This window comes from Falco punctatus (genome assembly GCF_963210335.1).
Source record: "Falco punctatus genome assembly, chromosome: 1".
NCBI lineage: Eukaryota > Metazoa > Chordata > Aves > Falconiformes > Falconidae > Falco > Falco punctatus.
The window spans coordinates 90,171,557-90,193,886 of record NC_137580.1 but is presented as its reverse complement, the minus strand read 5'-3'; the positions used below and the strand labels follow the sequence as shown (position 1 = coordinate 90,193,886).

The 22,330-nt window shown below is 39.2% G+C and overlaps 1 protein-coding gene across 9 annotated transcripts in view; it reads right to left on the bottom strand.

Annotated features, from left to right (window-relative positions):
• Nucleotides 1–22,330, bottom strand: part of CIT (citron rho-interacting serine/threonine kinase) — an 81,659-nt gene that overhangs the window by 7,368 nt on the left and 51,961 nt on the right. For 7 of the 9 annotated variants that reach the window (XM_080407010.1, XM_080407012.1, XM_080407007.1 and 4 more), the window contains 18 exons: nt 20,758–20,811; nt 12,900–13,097; nt 12,235–12,428; nt 11,588–11,723; nt 11,058–11,162; nt 9,560–9,700; nt 9,274–9,381; nt 8,396–8,558; nt 7,989–8,153; nt 6,598–6,735; nt 6,151–6,331; nt 5,851–5,942; nt 5,433–5,537; nt 4,383–4,552; nt 3,304–3,384; nt 2,924–3,059; nt 1,494–1,633; nt 537–629 (listed from right to left, as the gene is read on the bottom strand). In XM_080407010.1, the coding sequence (XP_080263136.1) occupies nt 537–629; nt 1,494–1,633; nt 2,924–3,059; nt 3,304–3,384; nt 4,383–4,552; nt 5,433–5,537; nt 5,851–5,942; nt 6,151–6,331; nt 6,598–6,735; nt 7,989–8,153; nt 8,396–8,558; nt 9,274–9,381; nt 9,560–9,700; nt 11,058–11,162; nt 11,588–11,723; nt 12,235–12,428; nt 12,900–13,097; nt 20,758–20,811 (2,400 nt within the window). The remainder of the gene's footprint in view (nt 1–536; nt 630–1,493; nt 1,634–2,923; nt 3,060–3,303; nt 3,385–4,382; nt 4,553–5,432; nt 5,538–5,850; nt 5,943–6,150; nt 6,332–6,597; nt 6,736–7,988; nt 8,154–8,395; nt 8,559–9,273; nt 9,382–9,559; nt 9,701–11,057; nt 11,163–11,587; nt 11,724–12,234; nt 12,429–12,899; nt 13,098–20,757; nt 20,812–22,330) is intronic. The other 2 variants (XM_080407013.1, XM_080407014.1) reach the window with 2 other exon arrangements.

The following is a 22,330-nucleotide window of genomic DNA, read 5'->3' as shown; positions in this document are numbered from 1 at the left end:
GTGCGCTGGGCAGGAGAAAGTACACTTGTATTAGGGTACGAATGGGAAACAGCTGCCTATCCGGTGGTGGAATAGTACCAAATACCCTTGGACTTTGCTGGTACAGTAAACAAATTCAGATACCCATTGCTTCCTTAATTGCAAAGGAGGGAGTAGTCATTTGCTACAGATTTCTCCAAAGACGACAGAAGTGAGGGAACACTGCTGGATAATTAAGAAGAAAGCATTTTTGGGGTAAATAAGCGAGGGTATTATCAGTAAATAATTTTGGGCTAAATAACTAACACAGCTGAGTCCAGTAAAAAATCAAAAATAATCCCAGTTCTGTTCTGCATCCCTCCAAATATGCTGACTCTTATTAAAGAATATTGCTTCCTACTCTGATTTTAGTCAGTGCACGTTGCACTTTGTTGTCATTTTAGCTGGCAAACAAATGTTCTTATGCATGCAAAAAGGTTTAAGATGTTTGCTCCAAAGCGAAGTCTTAGTGCAGTATGGGAATTACTTCAGCTACCAGAGGGCGTTACGAAGCTTACCTTTCTGATGCAGAACTTGCTCAAGCTCTCATTGTATCGCAGAACTATCACTTTATTGGGCATGGCTGCACAGATACAAAGACCATTCTCAACCTGCAAAGAAGATTACAACCATGCTCAGGATGGTGTAACACAGAGTAAATTTGGGTGCTGAGTGTGTGAAATGGATCGGAGGACCTCTTGCCACAAAAAGAACTTTGCCAAGACAAGCAAGTACATTTTTAATAGGGTAGTTACTGTGAATTAGTGAAATAATGAAAAGTCTCTTCACATTCTCAAAGAAGAACATGAATTTGAACTGCTTCTGTGATTTCTTTTGTACTTGAAAGTAGTTAATAAAAAATTAGGTTTTCCACAGAAAAACGTTTCGTTAAAAGGGATAATTTCAAATAGATTAGGTCCAAGTTTTAACCCCTGAAATTGTTATCTTAAAAATCACTTTGAAATGAAGGTTTTTCAGTTTATCATCAAAGTAGTCCATAGAAGTAATCATTGATGAGAATTTTTGCTGTGCCTAGATGTTCCATACTAAAAACTGGGAATTGATGTAAATATCAAGAGTCAAGAGTGACGCAAACAGCTAAGTCCATTTGCGAGCCTGGAAACAGTTACACAACAGTCAGGAACAAGTGGATGGAATTCACTAATTATAAATCTCAAAATTGAAGTCAGCTGTGAGGAGGCAGTTAGACTACGCTCTGCTGTATTTCTTATAATGTAGCAGTTTAGGCTATAGCATCGTGTCTGAACTTATTCATATTAGTGGTAGATTCTCCATACTCTCTCCAGTTCAGCCCCTCTTCAGCCCCTATACTCTTCTTAGTTGAAGAAAAAGATTTAAAACTAGAATATAGGCCTTGGCTTTGTTACCAGCGAAATAAAGATGCTGATCTGATTCGTGTCAAACTCAGCACAATCTAAAGGGTGGTCCGAGGGCACGAGGGAGCCGTATCCTACCTTGCCAGCAGCAAAAAGGTGACATCCTTTGACAGCCTCAAAGACATTTGGTGAGATATCAGGTTGGGCTGGGAGGTGAGACTGGGCTAGGGATTGCTTCACTTTCTTCACATCAACAAGACACAGAGCCCTTTCTTCTCCTGGAAACAAAACCAGTTACATTTTATACCAAGGGAAAACTCCCTATTCTTTACAAAAGTCTGCTCTGTTACCTAAGCAGCAGCTTATCCTTATAGGCTGTTACTGTGGTAACAGTCACAAGGTACCGTGTAGAATCATTCCATATTATTGCTATTAAAAGTGAACCAGAAAACTTACAAAAACCCAACAAGACAATGGGCAGTAAACCCACTGGGAGAACAACCATTCTTTCAGTGGATCATTAGAGTTGCTAAGGTCTAGTAGATCACAACAGCAGTGGCCTTATTAAGACACTATTCATTCAAAATTAGCCAGGAAGTTTTATTTTACCTTCAGAACTTCTTAAAGTAAAAGGTGCTTTAGCCGCTCTGTGCCAACAGAGCCAGCAATGGATTTCCGAGAAGTGCCCTAATAAACCGCATTATAGGCCAAGCCCAATTCCTCTCAGAAGCCTAGCGACAGAGTAACGCGGCCTTCTCCTAATTTTATGTGAGATTTTCTTTTTTCCAGTTGCTTTTTTATCTACTACCCTGAAACAAATAAAGCATGGACAGCTTAAATCTTTACAAGGGGTGAAATGCAGAACAAACAGAACAAGAGAAAGAATTTGTTTTTCATTCCCTACAAATGTCATATAGGCATTTGATAATTTGGGCTTTCAGATGAAGATAACGCCCTAACATTCAGCATGCCTACATCAGTGTAGGAAGGGTTATCTCTGGAAAACCACAGATGGAGAGATTAAAGCTGGTGTTCTTTTCATAAGGGAATCTTAAACAAACCATGAAATAAGTCCTAATTTTATGTCGATTAGTGTTTAGAGCAGGAGAGGTTGAGTTGTTAGCCCTAGGCCTCAAGAATCCCATCACCATCCTCAAATGGTTAACTACATTGAAAGGGAAGGTTATGCCGTGATTAGGAAGAGAGATGCCCACTGAGCAGCTCAACACTTTTTAAATTGGACTTAAAATGATGACTAACCCCTAAGCTGGAAATCTTTTGTCTCTGGTTCCTTCCTCCTTCAGCTTTGGAAGCAGAAATCACTTGCTTGTGAAGGTTTAACGGCACCTTCATTCACATATTCATTTACAAGAAAACCTCAGATAACACTGTGTTAACCACAGTAAGTGATTCTTAACAATGTAATGGGGGGAGGGGGGGGAAATAATTAAAAAAGCCTGTAATGAATCTGAAGGAGAGCCCAGTCCCTTGGCAGGCAGCACTCCTAGCATTACAGCGCAATTACTGTGTGTTTACTGCAGGACAAATGGGAGCATCCAGCCCCCTACCTGCTATCATCAGTAGCTTCTCCAGATCCTTGATGAGGTGAATTTGGAAGACTGCACCCATTCCTGGGATGTGCGTTAAGGAATTCTTCAGTACATTCAGGGCATAGAGACCTTCTTCTGCGCCCACGAGCACTACCTGCAGCGACAACAGGGCGGGGGGGGGGGGAAAGCAGTGCCACATGAGGAGAACAAAGAATGCTCCAAGAGCAAATGGGCAATACTGCTTACAGTATTCCATATCGTAGTACGTATTGGGATACAGTGAAGAGGACAAACCAGCCAACGAAGAGGTATAAAATTACACGTATTGCCATTAAAATACCACTTCCACGAATGAAATACCCAATACTCAGAAAGGCCCAACTGAACATCATTATTACCTGGTCACTGAAGGGCATTGTGCAATTTATATCCAAACGGTCTTCACCCTCTAGCTTCAGCAGGGAGTTTCCAAGCAATTTCTGCAAATGACAAAAAGATATTTTTTGTTGTTGAGTTATCTTTCTCTCTTTCTCTATTAGTATTTTAACAATGCAATGTCATCATTTCAGACAGGCAAAAAGCTTGGCGCAGATTTCTTTTTCTCAGAAAGCTAAAAGTTGCTGGAATACCTCCCACAAAAGAATTGGTAAACTTCTACCAGAAACGCAGTTAGGCAAACTGATCAGAATTAACTAAAATCAGACAAAACGTCCTGTCCTCCCTATCTTTTCCATTTCCCCCAGTCTCCTGCAACAGAGCAGTGAAATTTTCCTAGGGGAAGGATTAAAAAAAAAAAAAAAAATTCCAGATGTTGGTGGGAGCATGTATTTTTTTCAGACACAAAAGGAAGACTAGCATGAGAAAAGAGATGATTTCCTGCTAGTCAGATATTCCCTACCTCCAGGGCTAACATTCTAATACACAATGCCATAGAATCACATCTCCCTTTGTCAGAAAAGAGTTATCAGTGCAACAATGATGAAAAAGGCTATCCAAAACCAAAACAAATTCATTTAACCTCTTATTCTTATCAGGAATAAAACTTAAAACTAAGAAACACACAGTCACTTCCCTCCCAAAGAAACACCCCCCCCCCCCGACTCTGTAAGAATGGGAGAGGAGGGAGTGTTTTGCTTGTTTCTTTCTTTCTTTATTCTAAGGTTCGTTCATGCCACGTGGTACATTACGAGACTGGATTTAAGCCACGTCCTAACTGCTCTTTCTTCCTTTTCTGTTAGCTGGAATTAGAGACAGAGTCTTGAGATCCTCTTACTACACTCCCTGAGACTAAAGATGGGCGTTGTAATATAAAGCATCAGTCTCACAGTGAACCAGTTCCTGGTACTTGTACATCATAAGGCAGAAGTGATAACTTACCTTCAGTTAAACCTCAGTATGCCAAATACTGAAAAAATATTTTTCAAAACTCTGCTCCCTCCCAGAATATTTTATTATTAAATGAAACTTTTATACTCACAGCATCAGCCTCAGCTTTTTCTCTGGAAACTCTCCCACCTGCCACTATTGATTCCAGTGCTGTGACCCAGCGCTGTTTGTCAGGGAAGCTGGGTGCTAACAGGTAGAGTGTTCTACCAGGCCAGCAAGTGGTGTGTGGATGAGACTCCAATTTTAGGATATATGGCACATCTGAGATGTTATATAGATAGAATAAGACTTAGATTAGTTTTTGGAATATTGTCAGTAGACTTAAAATCAACACCTTTCAGCCTCATTGGAGAGAAGTTGTATTTATCATGACGTGTTACCATGGCAATTTATACATAGGCTTCTCCTTTACAGGTCCTGCCCAGGCTAGCTACTTAAAGCTAAATATTATCTGGATGCATGCAATCCGTACGTACAAATGCTGTCTTTACTAAATAAAAATAATCTCTTGTCTTTTATTCAAAAGAGAAAGAAATTCCATTGTGAAAAAAGTACAAAACCAGCCACCTGGCTAAAGTTTTCCCTGTACTGTTCAAGAAAAATCTGTAAAAATTGGTTATGGAAACCTTTGTTTTTAACAATCCATATCCTTTAATGTTAAAGTCAAGACATACATAATCTTTTCATCGGTTCTAGTCAATACATACAAATCAAAACATCAACATTTTTTCATAATAGGAGACTGTATACAGCCCACAGCGTTTCTAAGTTAATGACCTTTTGGTTTGATCACAATGGTGGCATGAATTATGACACTTCACGCTTTAGATAGAGAGCATTGAGAGAAGAAATTTAAATAAACCGAGTGCTTTTAAGTATATCACAAAACTCTTTAAAATTTACTTCCATTTGGCTTGAAGATTATACTATTCGCAGTTCAACTACCACGACAGAAGCAACAGCGTATGTGTAGCTAAATCTGGATGACTGACCTGTTCACCTAACTTCAATAGGGGTAACTTCAGAATTACATAGATACAGAATGAAAGTTAAAGGAGAAAATTCTGTTCAGCCAAACAGAATGCCCACTGATGGCAAGGAAGATGAAATCCATTTGACCTCATCTACATAAGGTTCTCACCTGTCTTTGCTGTATTGGTAAGTTCAGTAGCTCCTACAGCTCCGTGAACAGTTACATCGCCATCAGGAAGGCAGAGCTCAAATTCCTCTAGAGGCCTCTGTCCAGCTGCAGCGAGAACGGGGAGACAGAGTAAGAAAGAATGAACAAGTAAGTAGCAAGAAAATAATTGTGATAGCAAAATGAAGTGGATACACTCTGAATGTTTCGCAGCTGGATTATTATGACATAACAGCTAATAAAACTGTTGAGAATCTAGAAAAGCAACGGTGCTGCCCTATTACAGAAGACTTGGCGAAATTAGGTATGGCCACAGCAAACAGTAATAATCTCTAAGCCTCTCAACTCACTAAACAATATCTGAAGCTTAAAAAAACCCAAACCCACAACCAAAAAGTTCTTTCTAGAAATGCTGAGTTACCTTCTCTTGCTTCTGCGTCATAAATGAGCACTTTCGTTCCTTCCAGGACAATATACTTCCTGTCCCAGCCCTGTTGCCCACGTTTGTTATTCCTGAAGAAAATAAGCACAAAGCCATGTTGGATTTTCTGCTTGGATTCTGACCAAACCAAGCACGCAACTCCTAGAAAGACAAATTTCAGTGGTACTGTGCAATCGTAATGGGCATGCACCGATTATCACATTGTAAGAGCCAGGACAATATAAGGAACTGTTCCAAATACTTCAGCTCCTGATATGGCACCAGCATTGATGTTTATACCTTGGCACTTTCATCCATCCTTCAAGACGCAGACTGCTGCTGGGCTCCTTCAGCTGCAGACCGGGAGAATTCATTTTATCCCGGCAGAACGCTTCAGAGAAGTGTATGGCATATTCTGCTGGCAGTCCACAAGTAGCTGGCAAGCAAGCTGAGCATTTTGGGTGACACATCACCTGGCATTCTGACAAAAGGACAGAGAAAAACTTCTGCTAAATGACAAAAAAAATCATGACACAGCTGCCTCCACTTCTAACGCACAAATCCCAGCTTTTCCAAGAATCTCTAAGCCATCAGATGTTTTCTAATGCAGAATGTTTGCACCAACTAGTTTCAAAGTCTTCATACTCAGTCTTTTCTTCAGCTTTCACTGAAAATCTGTTCTAGACGGCTGATGCTTTTTCATTCTACCGTCCAGTTACACCGTTTATGCACACGCTCTGCTCTTACCGAGACATTTAGACGCTTGCCGCCCAAAGTGCACAGTATCCAGGCACACTGCACATTTTGTTGCTCTCATATTTAGCCCCACGTTAAAACGATGTGGGATATTATGATGCATTCTTTCTTTCAGGCGTCGGCTGTACTCTGGAAGGGACAAAATTTATTATCAGGACGAAAACTGTGATAGGGATGAAAATTATAGTAGCTTTGGGCATTTTAAGGCCAAGGTAATAAAAAGTGACAATGTATCTCTATCAAAGCCCTGCTGCACATAGGCACTACGTTCCTTTGCAATCTGCAAATCTTAAGCTGTATCACCACCTCGGTAATTACCTTATACAGATGCACAGAATGTGCCGCTTGAGAACAGACTGTAGAACTGAGTTGGCTAATGTTTGGTTTAGCAGGATTATGTCAATCAAACCATCGAAATTTCAAGGCTGCACTCAGCTCCAATTCGTACAACGTGCTAATAGCTCGATTTCACCTATAGCCAGCAAACCCTTCAACACCTATGCTGTTGTAACCAATACACAGCAGGCCTGCTTCATACAGCCTTCACGCTAGCCGTCAGTGCCAGCATCTCTCAAAGCACACCTAAAATCCCCGTTAGCAAATCTATACTGAGAAAAGCTTATCCTTCAAGGCATGGTCTTTTGCTGATGAACACTGTTCTCTTCCCTGCCCGTGACGTGCCCCGGAGGACATCTTCCCATGCCAGTGTTACCCATCCTTGCAGCACCCTGCGCCTCCCCAGCTGTCTGTGATGGCGGGACCAGTTTGTGGGTTCTGGAATTTTCCAGCTAAAGGCTGGAGGTTTTAGTTCAGAGCCTCGGGGTTCAACACTCACTCTGGAATATTGGTTAGCTAAGAATAAATCAGCAGAGCCCTCAATCCTTTGATTTTTTTTTTTTCCTGATGATCCTCTCCCCTCCATTCTCAAGGATATAGAAGGGCATCCTCTTTTTCTAGCTAATAAGATATTAAAGTTATCTTTGACCTGGTATCTTCCTTTTATGCCTAACTGAAGTCTTTTAGTCTTGACAGAAACTTCCTGCTCAGCAGAACAAATCTGCAGTTTGGACAAGTAAAAATTTTAACTGCTAAGGAAACAGCCATAAATCCTTTTGGTCAACGCAGAGAGTAGTACAGAAAACATACTCCTTTGAAAAAGACATGCTTTTAAAACAATTCATGCTAGTAACTGTTTTCAGAAATAAGTTATATAATCCAAATAGAGAATTGTAAACCAAAAACAAAAGCAAAACTTAGCATGCGATATTTCTATCATGAAAAAACTCTTGTTCTGATATTAAAAAAAAAAAAAAAAAAAAAAAAAAGAGATAGCGTTGCAATAGTAAAAAAAATAGTCACAGAAAAGTTCACTAAGAACCTACCCTCTGGTGTGGAGGATTCCTTCCTGCGACTGGAGGGAGGAGCTAGCAAACTGATTGGAGTAGGCTGATGCTCTGGTGAGCGGACTATGGCAGACATGATGATCTGCTGCCTGGCTGTGGCTGGAGTAGATGGATGAGGGTGGTCTGATATTTTCCGATGAGCAGCTATAGACGAGATAAATGCCACTCATTAACATAACCAATACGGAACACTAGTTCATAGCAGTGGTTCTGTGTAACCATTCAGTGGTTGCAACCCGCAGAAAAGTGTAGCCTTATTGCATCTTCATAGCAGTAGGTAAGAATTAAACAACATGCTACTGCTATAGTGGCACACACTTAAAAGCACGTTTTCAGACCAAAACCGTGCGTCTCCTTCCAGTTTCACCTTTTCTGTTAACCCCTACCTTCTTCACGAGCAGATCTGAGTTCAATGCGTGTTTTCTGTAGAGCCTCCTCCAGCTCAGCAGAGCGAGCCTTCTCCTTCTCCAGTGCCACTTTCAGCTCATTGTATTGCAGGGGAACCTGTGTGGGTAAAGAAGGGTCCTCTTTCCGCCGACTAAACAGGCCCTAGCAACAGAAACACACAGACAACTCCTAACTCCTAGTAAGAGATGGCTTAAACTAGGCAAAGTGAAACTAGCTAGTGGCAGTCCGGCCAGAGGGCCTAATGGCAATTCTGATATGCGTAAGGATGGATTTTTAGTTCATACTGGCACTGGAGAGAAAATGTTGAGATATGGATTAATTTAAAGAGGGACGTACGTTACCTGTTAGTACTCACACCTTGAGTTTCCGAAAGCATCTAAACAGAGGATCTCAAAATATGTGGTTAAAATTAAATCACTTAATTCAAAATGACAGAACGGCTTATGACAAAGATGTGACACAAGTCACATCGCCTGACTAATCAATCCTATGCTGTAACTACGAGACAACCACTCTAGATACACAATATGTTCCTACACACATAGATCCTATATTTACCATTAAAAAAAAAAAAAAAAAAAAAAAGCACGGTTAATATTCTGTATTCCTACAGCCTCCCTGACGTGTAGCTACTGTGTTGTAACTTAAGTGTTGTAGGAATTACAAAATACTGGAAAAGCCACAAAGAACACATCCTGCCTGGTAAAGTTGTTATTCATCAAATCAGAATGTTCTTAAATGAGGACACAGTTGTGTTACATGCAGAAAGATAAAACAGGGTATTATGAATACACAGCACATAACCAATCACAAAACCGTCATTTAACTGCATGCCTCTCAAACCTTTTTCACCCACCTTTTTCTTTTTCGCTGGTTGGTCCATCTTTGCCTGCAGGAAATCAATGAGTTTGGTTTGCTGAGAAATAGTGCCCTCCATTTTCACTTTTTCATGGGAATAGAGAACCTGTGAACCACACACACACGTAGGAAACTGCATCTCAGTAGAAGAAACAGGTAACTCACAGTGGAATAGAGCTAAAAAATAGTATAAGGGAAGCATCACATGGGAACAGTAGATCACATCCTAAAACCTCAGAGGGAGTGGGGAGCACAGAGGCCTGCCGCCGTTTCCTTAGCCTCACCTGAATGTTTTCCAGCTGATATTCCAGGTCACTTCTTTCAGTCTTCAGAAGATCAGCTCGATCTAGAGCTTCTTGCAGACCTTGAGTTAGGCGGAAGATGTGATTCTTTTGCAGATCCATTTGCTGCTGCAGCTTTGCCTGCTGTTAACAGGAAAACAAAGGCCAGTGTCTTGGCTGTGTTGTTTGCTTGTTTTTAAATAAAAGCTATTAAACGTTACCTCTCCTTGTAAAGTAAGCACATTGTGGAACTTAAAAGTAAACAGATGGTTCTTTAAAAGCTGGAAAATTACAAGATTCTAGAAGTTTCCTTTCTTTCAGAATGCATTATGACTAAACAAGCATTTCTGTGTAGTGTATTTTTACTAATCTGCAGCAACACCTTTTCTTTCAACCACATGTTCAAGTTACTTGCTTTTTTAAGCGTTTAAAATCTTGTAATTGTTAATAAGACTGTACTACACAAAGAATTTCTCGATGCTACTTTCTCAAGCTCTACACAATCACCAGAAGCCATCTCAGTACTTTGCAATAAAAGAAAAAAAAAATATCTTTCCTATAAATCAGGATAAACTCCTCCTCCTATCATCACACAAGATAAGGAAAAGGATGTCCAATTGTTTACATCTTTGTCTCCAGCTAACAACAGAAAAGGGCACATGACAAACTACTCCCAATTCTTTCAGGTTTTGTACTTTCTTCATGAGGAAGTCCCCAAGTATGAAAACCATTAATGCTCATATGTTACAAAGCAAGAGCCAGAAAACTTGCGCTGCGATGCATAATCAAGTTCTCACCTCTGGGATAACTTGGCAGTACCCCAAAAGGCTCTGACTGCCCTCTCAGATTGCCTGTAACCACCTTTCCCCTGAAATCCTTCTCTGCCACCCCTTCCCCCACTAACCAGGTCTGGCTGCCTGCACTCAAAATCTTGCTGATATGGCGCAGGTGTGTAACCTCGGATCAGACTTCTGTGAACCGAGCTAAATTACCACAAAAGAGCTGTGAGATGCCTCACCTGTGGCCTCTGCCCACGCACCCTCAGCACCTTGGCTCCAGAGCAGGTTTTAAGCTACGGTCCTTGCATTTGGTCTGGTCAGGGCTATGTTGTAAGAGCGCTGTGCCTGGGTACCGACCTTGCCTTGTAGACCTGAGCTGGGATGTGCCTCCATCACTACAGGCTTCTGCAACAATGGCTGAGCCCCATTCGCCAAACCTGCTCTGCCCTTGTTGTTCAGGCACTGTGCCCACTGGCTGCAAGGTCCCTAAACTTGTCTGACTTGCTGTCACCCTTGGCTCCCAGCTCACCTTCCCTTGAGCAATTAACTTCTACTGCTCCCCAACGTGGCTACACACTTTGCAGTTTTAAGAAAAAACAACCCCCCCAACTTCATTATATAGAAGAAGGATGGATGTGTAACACTGCTATTAACACAACTTCCATCCCTCATCAAGATGTGGACCCTGCTTCTGAAGTTATAACATCAATTTCCAAAGTTACCTCCTCCAGAAGTCTCTGCTTGAGCTCCCTTTCTGTCTCAAGCTTCTGTTGTAAACTGCGTGCGTTCATCTCCAACATAGCATGCTTCTTCTCCAGGTCATTGAGCTGGGCGGGTGGGATAGATGGTCAGAGTAACATTGAACACTAATAAATACAGCGTTCCACAATCTTAAAATCCAACTTCACCAAGCACACACTAAAGAAAAATGATACAATTATCCTTTACTTACTACAAGGGGGAAAACCAGCCAAACAACATTTTGGCGTACCGTTGCTCAAATGCAGACACCAAGTTACTGAAGGACTTCACTGTACGCTCCAGGCATCACAGGCTGCTTTCTGCTATAGTCCTTTTTCAAAAGGAAATCTGAGGTCTTTGGCTTGAAGATGGAATTCTATTCTATGACCTCCAGTCTTTCTAATTTGCTCTAACATCTTGAAAAAGCTGCTGAAAACTGCATTTCTACAAGTAACCTCTCTAGAAAAGTATCTCATCTAATTATGAAAGTCTAGGTTTGAAAGTTACTTACCTTATCAGAAAGGCTCTCAGCTTTGAGTTTTTGTTCCTTTAGTGCTTGCTGGAGGGCTAGAATCTCTGCCTTGTGTTCTTTGACAGCTAGTTCTACCACCTGGCGAGATTCAGTAATACGCTGATCTGCTCTCACTCTGTATTAAAATGGAAAATAATGTTACCTAACTCCTTTCTGGGCTTGACCTCTTCCTAGCATGCAGTGGCATCAATAACTTTTTCAGGGGGTTGCCTCAAATTCAAGATGTTACTTTATAAAGCCAGACTGTTTGCTGCAATGCTTTTGTATTATATAACCCTGTTCCTGCCCCTGCTAGAACTACAGCCTGAAAATTTCAAGATCCCATAGGAATAGTTAGGAGCTAAGACTGTTTTTCCCTATATTAAAGTAGAAGATAATAAATCAAGACATTTTATAAATTACAATGATAAATACCACACCCCACAAATCGCTTGCTTGCAAAGAAACAAAAGAAACAATATCACTGGTGAATGACTATTAACTAATAAACCATTTTTAGAACTACCTCCCAAGATTTTATATTTAGTTCCAACTCCCATATCCTATTCTAAATGTATTTTTTGTACTAGCTTCTATAGAGCATTTTCACAAAAGTTAATAAAAGGGGGAGGAGGGGAGAGAGAGACCTGCTCTGTTTCTCAGTATCCAACATCCTCTGCAACTCTCTAACTCGACATTCAAACTGGGATTTCTCATCCCCTAGAACACTTCTCCATGCTTCCCACTGACGCTCTTTCTCCAAGAGTTCATCATTCAGGGCCTCCAAGTCCATTACTTGCTCTTCCAGCATCGTACATGTTGTCTTCAAGGCCTCCATAGTCTAAAAATAAATCCTCCTATCAATTCTCACATCCCACATCAAGCGTGCACTTTAAGCTTCAGCCTTACCATTTAAATTACAGTACATGCAAATTGGCAGCAAACATAAGCTGGTAAATCACAACCCATTTATTTCGAGGCTTCCATACATTCACTTGTGATTGCCGTTAATGTCAGTTCTGTATCATTATAAAAATTTTGAAATTTCCAGGGTCACAACAGTAAAACGAATAATTCTAAATTGCAGTATCTTCAGAGCACAAAATTTCTAAATAAAACTGCATAAAAATACAATGGGAAATACCAAACATTTCCATTCACTCAACTGCTCTGGGAAGGAAGCCTTAAATGCCATTGGCCCTGGAAGTATATTAATTCCTTACCAGTTTCCAGATCAAAAAGAATTTTTTGCCTTACAGGTAATTAACTAGCTATCCCGAAGAGATTTTGATCCAGACTTTGTAAGTCTTACTTGTTTCTGACTGGTAAGCTGCATCTCTCTCTCAGTGATTTCTCGACGGAGATGGTCAACTTCACTTCGCAACTGGACGACCTCATCGTTGGCCCCTGAGGCCTCATCAAGTTGCTTGGACAGGAAGAAATTCTGATTGTTCAGTTCCGCATTGTCTTCACTGAGCTGGTTCAGCTGCTCTTCCAAATCTGTAATCACCTAGAAAGAAAAACAAATTAAATAATGTCAGTAAGTAAAGTTTTTCAAAAAAGTGTTTTTCTCTCACAGAACCATTTATTGCCAAGCAAGGAGACAACCTGGCTTTTAAATTTTTTCTAATTTAAACAAAAGCAATATCGTAATGGTAGGTTTTATGCACAGGAGTGTACTTGATCAGGAAGAGAGTTTTGTTTCTTACAGAAAATAGCTTGATTTCTTTTTCTAACTTGGTTTAGAGTACAAATATGCTGCAATACACTTTATTATTTTAGAGAGAATGCCACACCTGAAGCACTGGATTGGGAATGAGGAGTTCTGGTTGTATCCTCAGATCTGCTGCTGACCTAGCGTACCTTTGCCAAAGCACTTTGCCTTTTTTTGCCTCAATTTCCCCTTAAGTGAAATGAGGCTAATACCTCTCCGAGAGGCTTTCAGAGTGTGATATTTAAGAAAACTGAACAAGAGCATTATGGATGACAGCACGGGATATATGACGAAAGAAAAAAGTGTGACAACACAACAGACTATCAGAAAATCAGTGAAAAGCAAAAACTCAAAGACAATGACCTTGCCTTTAATGAAGTAGAAGAGTCCATTTGTTTAATCGGACTGGCGTTACACCATACGCTTTAAACCACATTCCCCTTCAATTTAAAGGAAAATATGAACAACGGTGGGCCATTTTCACAGTCCCATTTGATTTTTATGAATGAAAGGCCATGAACACTGGATGGATGAATACCTGTACCTCCTCCTGACCCAAAAACATCATCACAACAGAAGAGAAAGAAACCTCAGTATAATCTTGAAATCAGCTTAATAAAAAATAATTTCAGAAACTGGTAAACTCTATACAATTCTTATTCAACTCTTACAAATACGTTCTAGAAGAATTTATGTCTAGATGTCAAAGATACTTCATTAAATGGGAAAAATTAAATCCCAGAGCACGGCTGGCCACACATTCAAGTTTAAATGTTCCAATTTCCTACACAAGCCAAGGACTTAAATATCTAAAGCAGTAGAGCACACAGCTCTTCTCAGCTATCTGGAAAGATGACAACCATTTCTTTTGGAAGAATCTGTAACGTGTATTTTGGCAGCCTTTTACCATGCCTCTCCTAGATCTAAATTAACAGTATTTGATTTTTAAACTGTAAGCAGAAAAAGTCCAACTGACATTACTCCCTGCTGGGTGAAGGGGAGTTCCTGCTACCCATATGGTTCAGAATCAAACCAAAATTATTCATACTTTAAGCCACAACATTTTTAACAAAAATTTGACTGTGTGGTTGCTTGTTGAGCATTCTTATTGCCCTATTCAAAATAGACATTTTATTCTGTATTGTATGCATCAAGTTTTCAAAGAACGCAGACTGTGTCATAAGGATGTGTTAGTGTCTATATTGCTGTAGGGGTAAGAACTTAGGAATGTATTTATACAAACAAAAAGGAACAAAAGAGCATTTGTTTTTACAGTGTTTTACCTACCATTCTTACAATTAGCAGCTGAGATTTCTACTGCCAGATAGGATAATCTCTCTTTTTCTCCCACTTGTTTTTATATTTAAGTTTAACCACGACACCTATCTAGGCAGTTTGAAGATATATTTTATACACCCATGGCTTCTTCCACATATATTTTATACATTAATACAAGTACTTGTAATAAAAATTATTAAACTGCTTTTGAAATACAAGAAAGCAGAGATGGGGTAACCACAAAATGGATAAGGTGACATGCAGAGTTATTGTGCCAAACGACTAAATTTTTTTTAAAACCTGGGTGTATTTCAAGTTGGGTTTATCCCTTAAGGGCTGGAAGACAAGCTTTCATTGGCTTTTATTCTAGGTTCTGAGATTTTGACTTCTTTCCCCAACATATCTAAAATGAAACCAGATCATTTTATATTTCACTGTTACATTTTACCTAGTAGGATATTTCTGGAAAACGTAAGTAACAAAGCAGATAAGAAAGAAGGGTTCCAGAAGAAGTGATGTAATCGCCTTTCTTGCATGTTTTCCTAACAGTATATTTACTGACAATTACAAAATGACTTGGCTTAAATTCCAAATATATTATAACCTATATAATGTAATCTATATAGATTGATAGATTTTATTAAAAGAAAAAGATTATTCTTCTCAGTACCATTTTCCTTTTTCCAGTGGAGAAAGGGGCAATTTGTTAACAAATCCAATTTTTAAAAGCTCTCTGCAGCTATGTGTAAACCAACAGGGTTACAGAGTTTGTAACTTATAAAACCTAAATAGTAATGGGTAATACTGACACAGGAAAATGGGACACGGTTTGATATAAATGCCTGTCCTGGGAACAAAGAAGAAAGAAAACACAGATCAAAAAAATCCCATTTGATAGGAAATGATGTCTTAGAGCTACATACATACATACATACATACATACATACATACAACCTATGCCAGAATCCCGTACCTGAAAAAAGTCAATAGCTTTAGGTATTCTTCTGTTCAGTTAAGGAAATCCCCAGGCAAAAAAGATCCAAATAAACCAACCAACCCACCCTGAGCTATTCTGGAGTTAAAGCTGGAGTATTATTAGAGGAAAGTCTGTAAGAAAACACTACTTTATCCTTTAGAAATTTGTAATATAATTACAAAAATCTTCGAATTTAAAGTTTATAAAACAACCAAACACTTGAAAGCTTGGAAAACCAACTCTAGACAATCTAGGCAGCCACTCTATCTGTGCCACTGTATCATCACTCACAGAGCAACTGAAATTTTCTCTTCAATTATGCATATCTTCACCACAACTAATCCATAAAATAAAGATATGATCTAACTACACCATCCTAATCTTGGGAGATTGTTCACTACACACCACAATCTAAGCGCACAACTTATCTTCATACCGACACAGAAGACCGTATCTCATTTTTAAATATTACAGAGCAACCCAAGCAATAGCTGTTCAGCAAAAGTGACCATATTCAGCACAATTCCCTCCCCATTGTATAGTTTCAGAAAAGCAAAGTGTTTCTTGTGAGATTGCACAGATTCACAGCCACTATACCTGCTCCTACAAACCTCTCCGGGCAGAGATCACAAATTAAATATCACAGCAACAAGCGGTTCAGGGCCATAATGATTAGTTTTACATATGAGAGACAACCTACAAAATTTAATCCACATGCTCCACATATCAAAACCACAGGCAAAATAATGAGGGAAAGGAGAAAAGGAAGCAGTTTTAGTTTTACTGCTAACTGCAGCTGGCAAACTTCTCCATAACCTTATTCCTTCCTGAAGATGTCTTGGTTCTCAGATGCCACCACCAGACATGCAGAAAGAAAACAGCAAGGTAAGCTGTTTCAGGATGCTATCAGCAGCGTGTTATTTGGAGTTTAATGCAATTTTACACAGAATCTTAATTCAGAACTTCCGGACTAATGCACAGTTTTCCTCTATCCATTTCTACTCTTCCTCACTCTCACTCATCTTTACTAGAAAGCTACCTGCCAGAAGTAAGTATCTCTCATAAAATAATCTCACAATAAGATTATTGTGAGGAGGAAGCAAAAGCAGGCATCCGACTCACTTTGTCTTAACCTACTCACATGCGGATCCGAGAGCCAAAGCTTTTCTTTGCATTGTAACGGAGCAGCACACCATGCCTTTTACTGAACACAGCTGCAGATAGATGCCAGTCTTGTATCTCTACCTGTTTGATCAGCGTGTAACAATGAACTCACTCTCCTTCCCTTTCCATAGTCAGACATCATCTGTGACTTGACACATACCTTACACAGAGTCTCCAAAAGTTCATCATGGCTTAGCTTGAGGGACGCTGCTCTTGTTAGTAGCTGCAGAGTAGTAGGACGTTGCAGTCTGCATTCCTCTTCTTCCTAACCAACCCATTATTAAAACATACAGCGTCCTGTTCTCTGACCTGGTTCCCAGAAGATGAGCTGCCTCTACCAACCAGAAGCCTCATCCTCAAATGGCGACAAAGTCGTCATCCACGGTGAAGGCCCCATTAGCCTCTTTTACAGCAACACCTCATATCCTAGAAGCCTCTGACTTCTTATTAGGCTACAAAACCTACAAAGCTCCATTTTTGCCTATAACTGGCAATCGCCATCACATTTTCTGTGAAATGAGAATCAGGGATAACCCCTCCCATCCACCCAACAGCCAATCTTTTTTTTGTGTGTGTGTGTGTACAAATTTAACAAACCCATATAAAAAATTTTGCCTGGGTATTAGTCTTGTTACAGTGAGCAAACCCCTTTACTCCGAAACATAATTTAGCAAAGTATATAACATCCTAGACATCATTTTGGAAGTTTTCAAGAACACACATTACTCTTGTTTGTCAACTCACTGAGCCAATGGGAAATCAGGACCTTAGACCAAAGCCAGCAGGAATTTATGCATGACTAAAATATACATGTTCCTAACACACTGGCAGATTTAATGCCTCAATATCCAATCTCATAGACAAGTGCAGAATAAAGCCCATTAATGTTTACGACGGGAACACAAGATGATGACAAAACCTCAAAGAGGGAAGATAAACCTTATTTTATTGGAGAAATCTTGAATAAATGGAAATGCAATATCCAATTAGTACTAAGAAATGCCATTCTCCTTGCTAGAGTAAAAGCAACAGCCTGTACCTGAAGAAGACTAAAAGATTCAGATGGTGGTTTCCTGGAATAGCAGTAGTACTTTACAGAGTGTAAATACTTTATAGGATTCTTTCCTTCTAAATATTTATAGGCTTTACTAAAAGTTTTCTTTTGAAACAATTCCACTGTTATTTAGATGACTTGGTTGTATTTTTAACTTGAAATGATGATCCAACAGGCCATAATTAAGAAGCAGTTGGAACCAACTGACAAATACATAAACTTTCCTATATAAAAAAATGCCTCTTATTTCTAGATCTTTTTCTGATTGTCTGTAAAGCACTTATAACACTCAAATGGATCATATTTTTTACAGAATAATTTTTCAAATGTAGGAAACTAGTCCTTATCCCTCAACAGATTTTTTGGATGAGCTATCATTGTGAGAAGATGATGATAAAATACTGCTCTTCATATGTGCCCACATGCATCTGTGTGTGGGTACAGCAGGTACCACAATTTACAATTTTTATTGTAATTATGCATCCTATTATTTCTTGCACAACTGAGACACAGAGAAAGCAAATGCTAGTGTTTTCTTTTTGACCCCAAAAAACGAGATGTCAAAATATGAAACAATGCAGAGCTATCAGAGCAACTGAATATAAATTCACAAGCAAGGTAGAAATTACAACCAACAACATAGCAACGGTCTCTGTGTATGCACCCCAAAACAGAGCAAAATTAAAATGAACAAATAGGAGAGCCTAAAAAATGTCTCCTTGGTCAAAGACTCCAGCAAAAGGAAGAACAAGAGTGCAATGAGTGTACAAGTGAAGCAGACACACATTTGAGGTGTAAACCTTCTCTACAGTGGGAAGCTGTGACCTTTGTGAAGCTAGAGAAACAGAAGAAATACCAAAGAAAGTAGATTAAGGTTGTTTTTTATTTATCCTTTGAATACTACAAAAGTACTGAAGTATTTGAATCTTTCAATTTTTTCCCTTGTCTAATCTTATATTCATAATTCTTATGCTGTTTTGGGCTTCTCAGTAAGACTAAATAAAAAATTAACTCCATGCCACAAAGTTTTCCAGACTAGTTCAAGGAGTTTGTTTCAGCTTACAAAGGATATATTTTGAAAACTTGCTATAAGAATAAACCCACTCATTATCATGCTGCATAAGTAGCAGCATATTATAATTGTTCCCTTGAAGTGTTATCTTATTTTAAAAGGAGTATAAATTCTAATCACCTTCAAGTTGAGTCACATGGTCACCAAAAGGCAAAGCGTGCATCATACCGGTCAGGTCACAATGAGAAAAATAAGGTTGAAACATCTGGTGAAGGCACCATAATAAACGTTCCCTGATCCCTCACTGTCAATAAGAGTTTGCCCTATATTTTCTCTTAGTGTTCCTCTGTAGACAGGATAGACAGCTAGAACTACTCGTAACACAAAACAAGAAAGTTGCTATCCATGGTCAATTAAATTAATTATACATGCATTCTCCTGAGCTGGAAAAAGAATGTATGATGAGCATGTATTATTCATTTAGGAACTATTCAATTAATTTCTTATTGATGAGGATGTTTGATCCCACTTATCCCACTGAAGGTCTTTACAATGCATTGTTGTGTGCAATTAGAAATCCTTTTATGCAGAACCTTTGAAGCTCTCAACATTCCTGAGACGTTATGGGTCACTCCTCACTGCTGGAGACTGCTCACCTCACAAAGCCAAAATGTTACTAGATAGTAAGTCACAACCTCTGAAAGGCAGCTTACCATGCCGTGAAAAGAAACTAAAGATTTTCCACAACTGGTCTCTGCCTGCATGGAGATCACATAAGCATTTTCATAGAAAACTGTCATTATGTATGAAGGACAAGATCGAACAAAATAAGATAGCTATGGATGTAAGATACATGATAGCACATATGGAGCTACAGGATCAATCTAAACAAAGAAGGGCATAAAACGTAAAGGTTCTTGTGCAGCATTTCTTTTACACAGAGGTTAACACGCTTTGGTAAGCTCTACTTCCTCATTTCTTCATATCGGTATATTCTATGAAGAGAACAGAAGAATTCCCTTGCTTAGCACTAAAAAGCAACCGAGGAAAATAGATTAACTCTCATCCTGCCAAGATATTTTCAAAAGATGAAAACTTGTACATTAGATACGTAGCCCTACAGCATAAAAAATTAAGTTTGAGGAAATCACTGGAAGAAGGGAAACAATCAAGATAAACCCAGCAATTAAGCCCTACTTACAGAGTGGGCTAAAGAGAAAAAAGCCTAGAGAGATCAGCAATCAATGCTGATCCAGAGGACTGCGGTCCTTATTCAATGCTTTTGTAACTCATGTTGTTGAAAGACAGATGCTTTCCTCAATCATCACAAACAAGTTTGAAATTAGTGTTCATCTGCAAGAATCTGTTGATAGACAAACCCTTAGACATCTGTCCTGGATTGATGAAATGGATCTGAAAACATGTCAAAAGATATCAAAGCAATGGAAGGTGCCAATCAAGATCCTAGAGTCCTCTCTGCTTTTTGAGCAGATGACTACATGTCAATGTATTATTTGGAACCATAATATTTCTTGCCTCTTCAAACAGTGTTAAAGTCCTCCTTAAAACCCAGAGTAGCATGTAGGCTCTTCCACTCTGGCCTAGATCTACAATGCAGCTCAGGACTTGGATAGGTAGATCTCCTCTTCTTGTGAGCAGAAAAGATCTTCACCTACATTTATTTTTGCAGCTGCTACACCATTCTTATTAGCTGCACTGCAATGAGATATTTTAATTTACTTTCTTCTCCAAAAAGAAGAATAGTATCAATTTCACAATCAGACTAAAACCTCAAAATTGAGGTTTACCTGAAACCTAAAAGAAATCAAATCCAATCCGTCTAACTCCTACTAACACCTTGAAGCCAGAAGTCCACATTAGGAACTAATGTCATCAAGGATTAAACAAGCAAATTGTTTGTTTTCTTAGAATTAATTTCAAAATAATTCAATGATCTGTATTTAATACTCACTGTGCAGCTATTACGAAGGGCTTCAAATTTACGCTGGATTTCATCTCTATGTGCCTAAAGGAGGTAAGAAGTTAATCATCAATTTTTCATACATTAGAATTCGAATCCAACAGCTGTTGCTAAACAAACTGCAGAACAATCTACCAGCAAGCAAAGTTCAGAAGGCAGATGCTGCAGGCTATGAAAGCACTCTGTAGTGGCAAAGAACTGATTAGCAAATGTCACGTTCCTACTTAATCGAAATACACTTATGCTCCCAATTCTAAACCACTTTAGAAAAATGTACAAACTCAAGAACTGAATTCCGTAACGGTTTCCATCTGACATGGTCACCAGAAAACACATCAACTCTATGTTAAGTTTGTACATTCTTGATAAATTTAAATTTGAGTTGCTTTTACTTCCATATCCAGATTGGTATTTCACATAAAATAAATACTGCATACAATTTAATGCTTGCAAAGAAAAACTATAATGAAGTATTATGCAAGCTATCCCAAACAGCTCTGCCAATCTACTTGAATCCTACCATGAAGTACCATTTAATCCTGAGCCTCTCTAAGCAGCAGCAATGAAACATAATAATCAATTCTTTGGAAGACAGCATCCAAAGTATGGAAAAGTGCAAACGCGTATTTTAAAGAATGCAGTATTGCATGCACCATTTTACCTCCCAATTTACAAGCAAAGCATGACAAAGCAAGAGTTCTTGTTTCAGCCTCGTGGCCTCTCAAAATTCAAACTGATTTAACATGTGTCTAATGCCATATGCTATCTGAAAACATAACAAATGAAAGGTTGGCGCGCTAGCACATCCAGCCACCTTTCTTGATTCAGAATATTTTCCTTAGAGCCAAGAGACTAAACAGGAAAAAAACTGTTCAGCAGAATTCAAATATGAGAGCTAAAAAGCTATATTACCACAACAGGCAATGTGAAAAATAAAAAAAAAAATATGAAAAAAAAAAAAAAAAACATAACAGAAACACTCCCAAGCCCACCGAACTGGACTATATTACAACAGCTGGCCCAAAACCACTCCCATTTTGCCAAATTAACTGAAGCGATAACTGAGTGAACACAGGTCATAAATATGCATCCGTTTCACTGGCAGTGTATGGTAAAGATATTGTGCACGTCACCATCCCGTTGGCAGTGATATTAGTTGCTACACAAAGCTTTCGGCTGGGAAGGGACCATGTCAGTCTTGAGCAAAAAAGAAACCGATGCCATGTTCTTATTCAGTTATTCTTAAGCCTTGATGTTGCTGCTGTACTTCCCCAGCGTGCACCCACTTTAGAACAACTCCCGAGTGAACCGTTCTCCCATTCATCTACCCAAAGCATCAACATAATACAAGCATCTATCTCCGCTGGGCCCATCATCCTTTCCGAAAAATAGCAATGGCAGAAATATTCACAACAGTTCTTTGATCAAATGTCACTGGAGCAAGAGAATGAACATTTTCAACACTTCAAAATAACTGGATCTGAAGGTCATTAAAGACTGCTGCTCAGTGGGGGTTACCTGGCAGCAGGTCATATACATATACTCTCCCCCCGCAGCCCTGGGA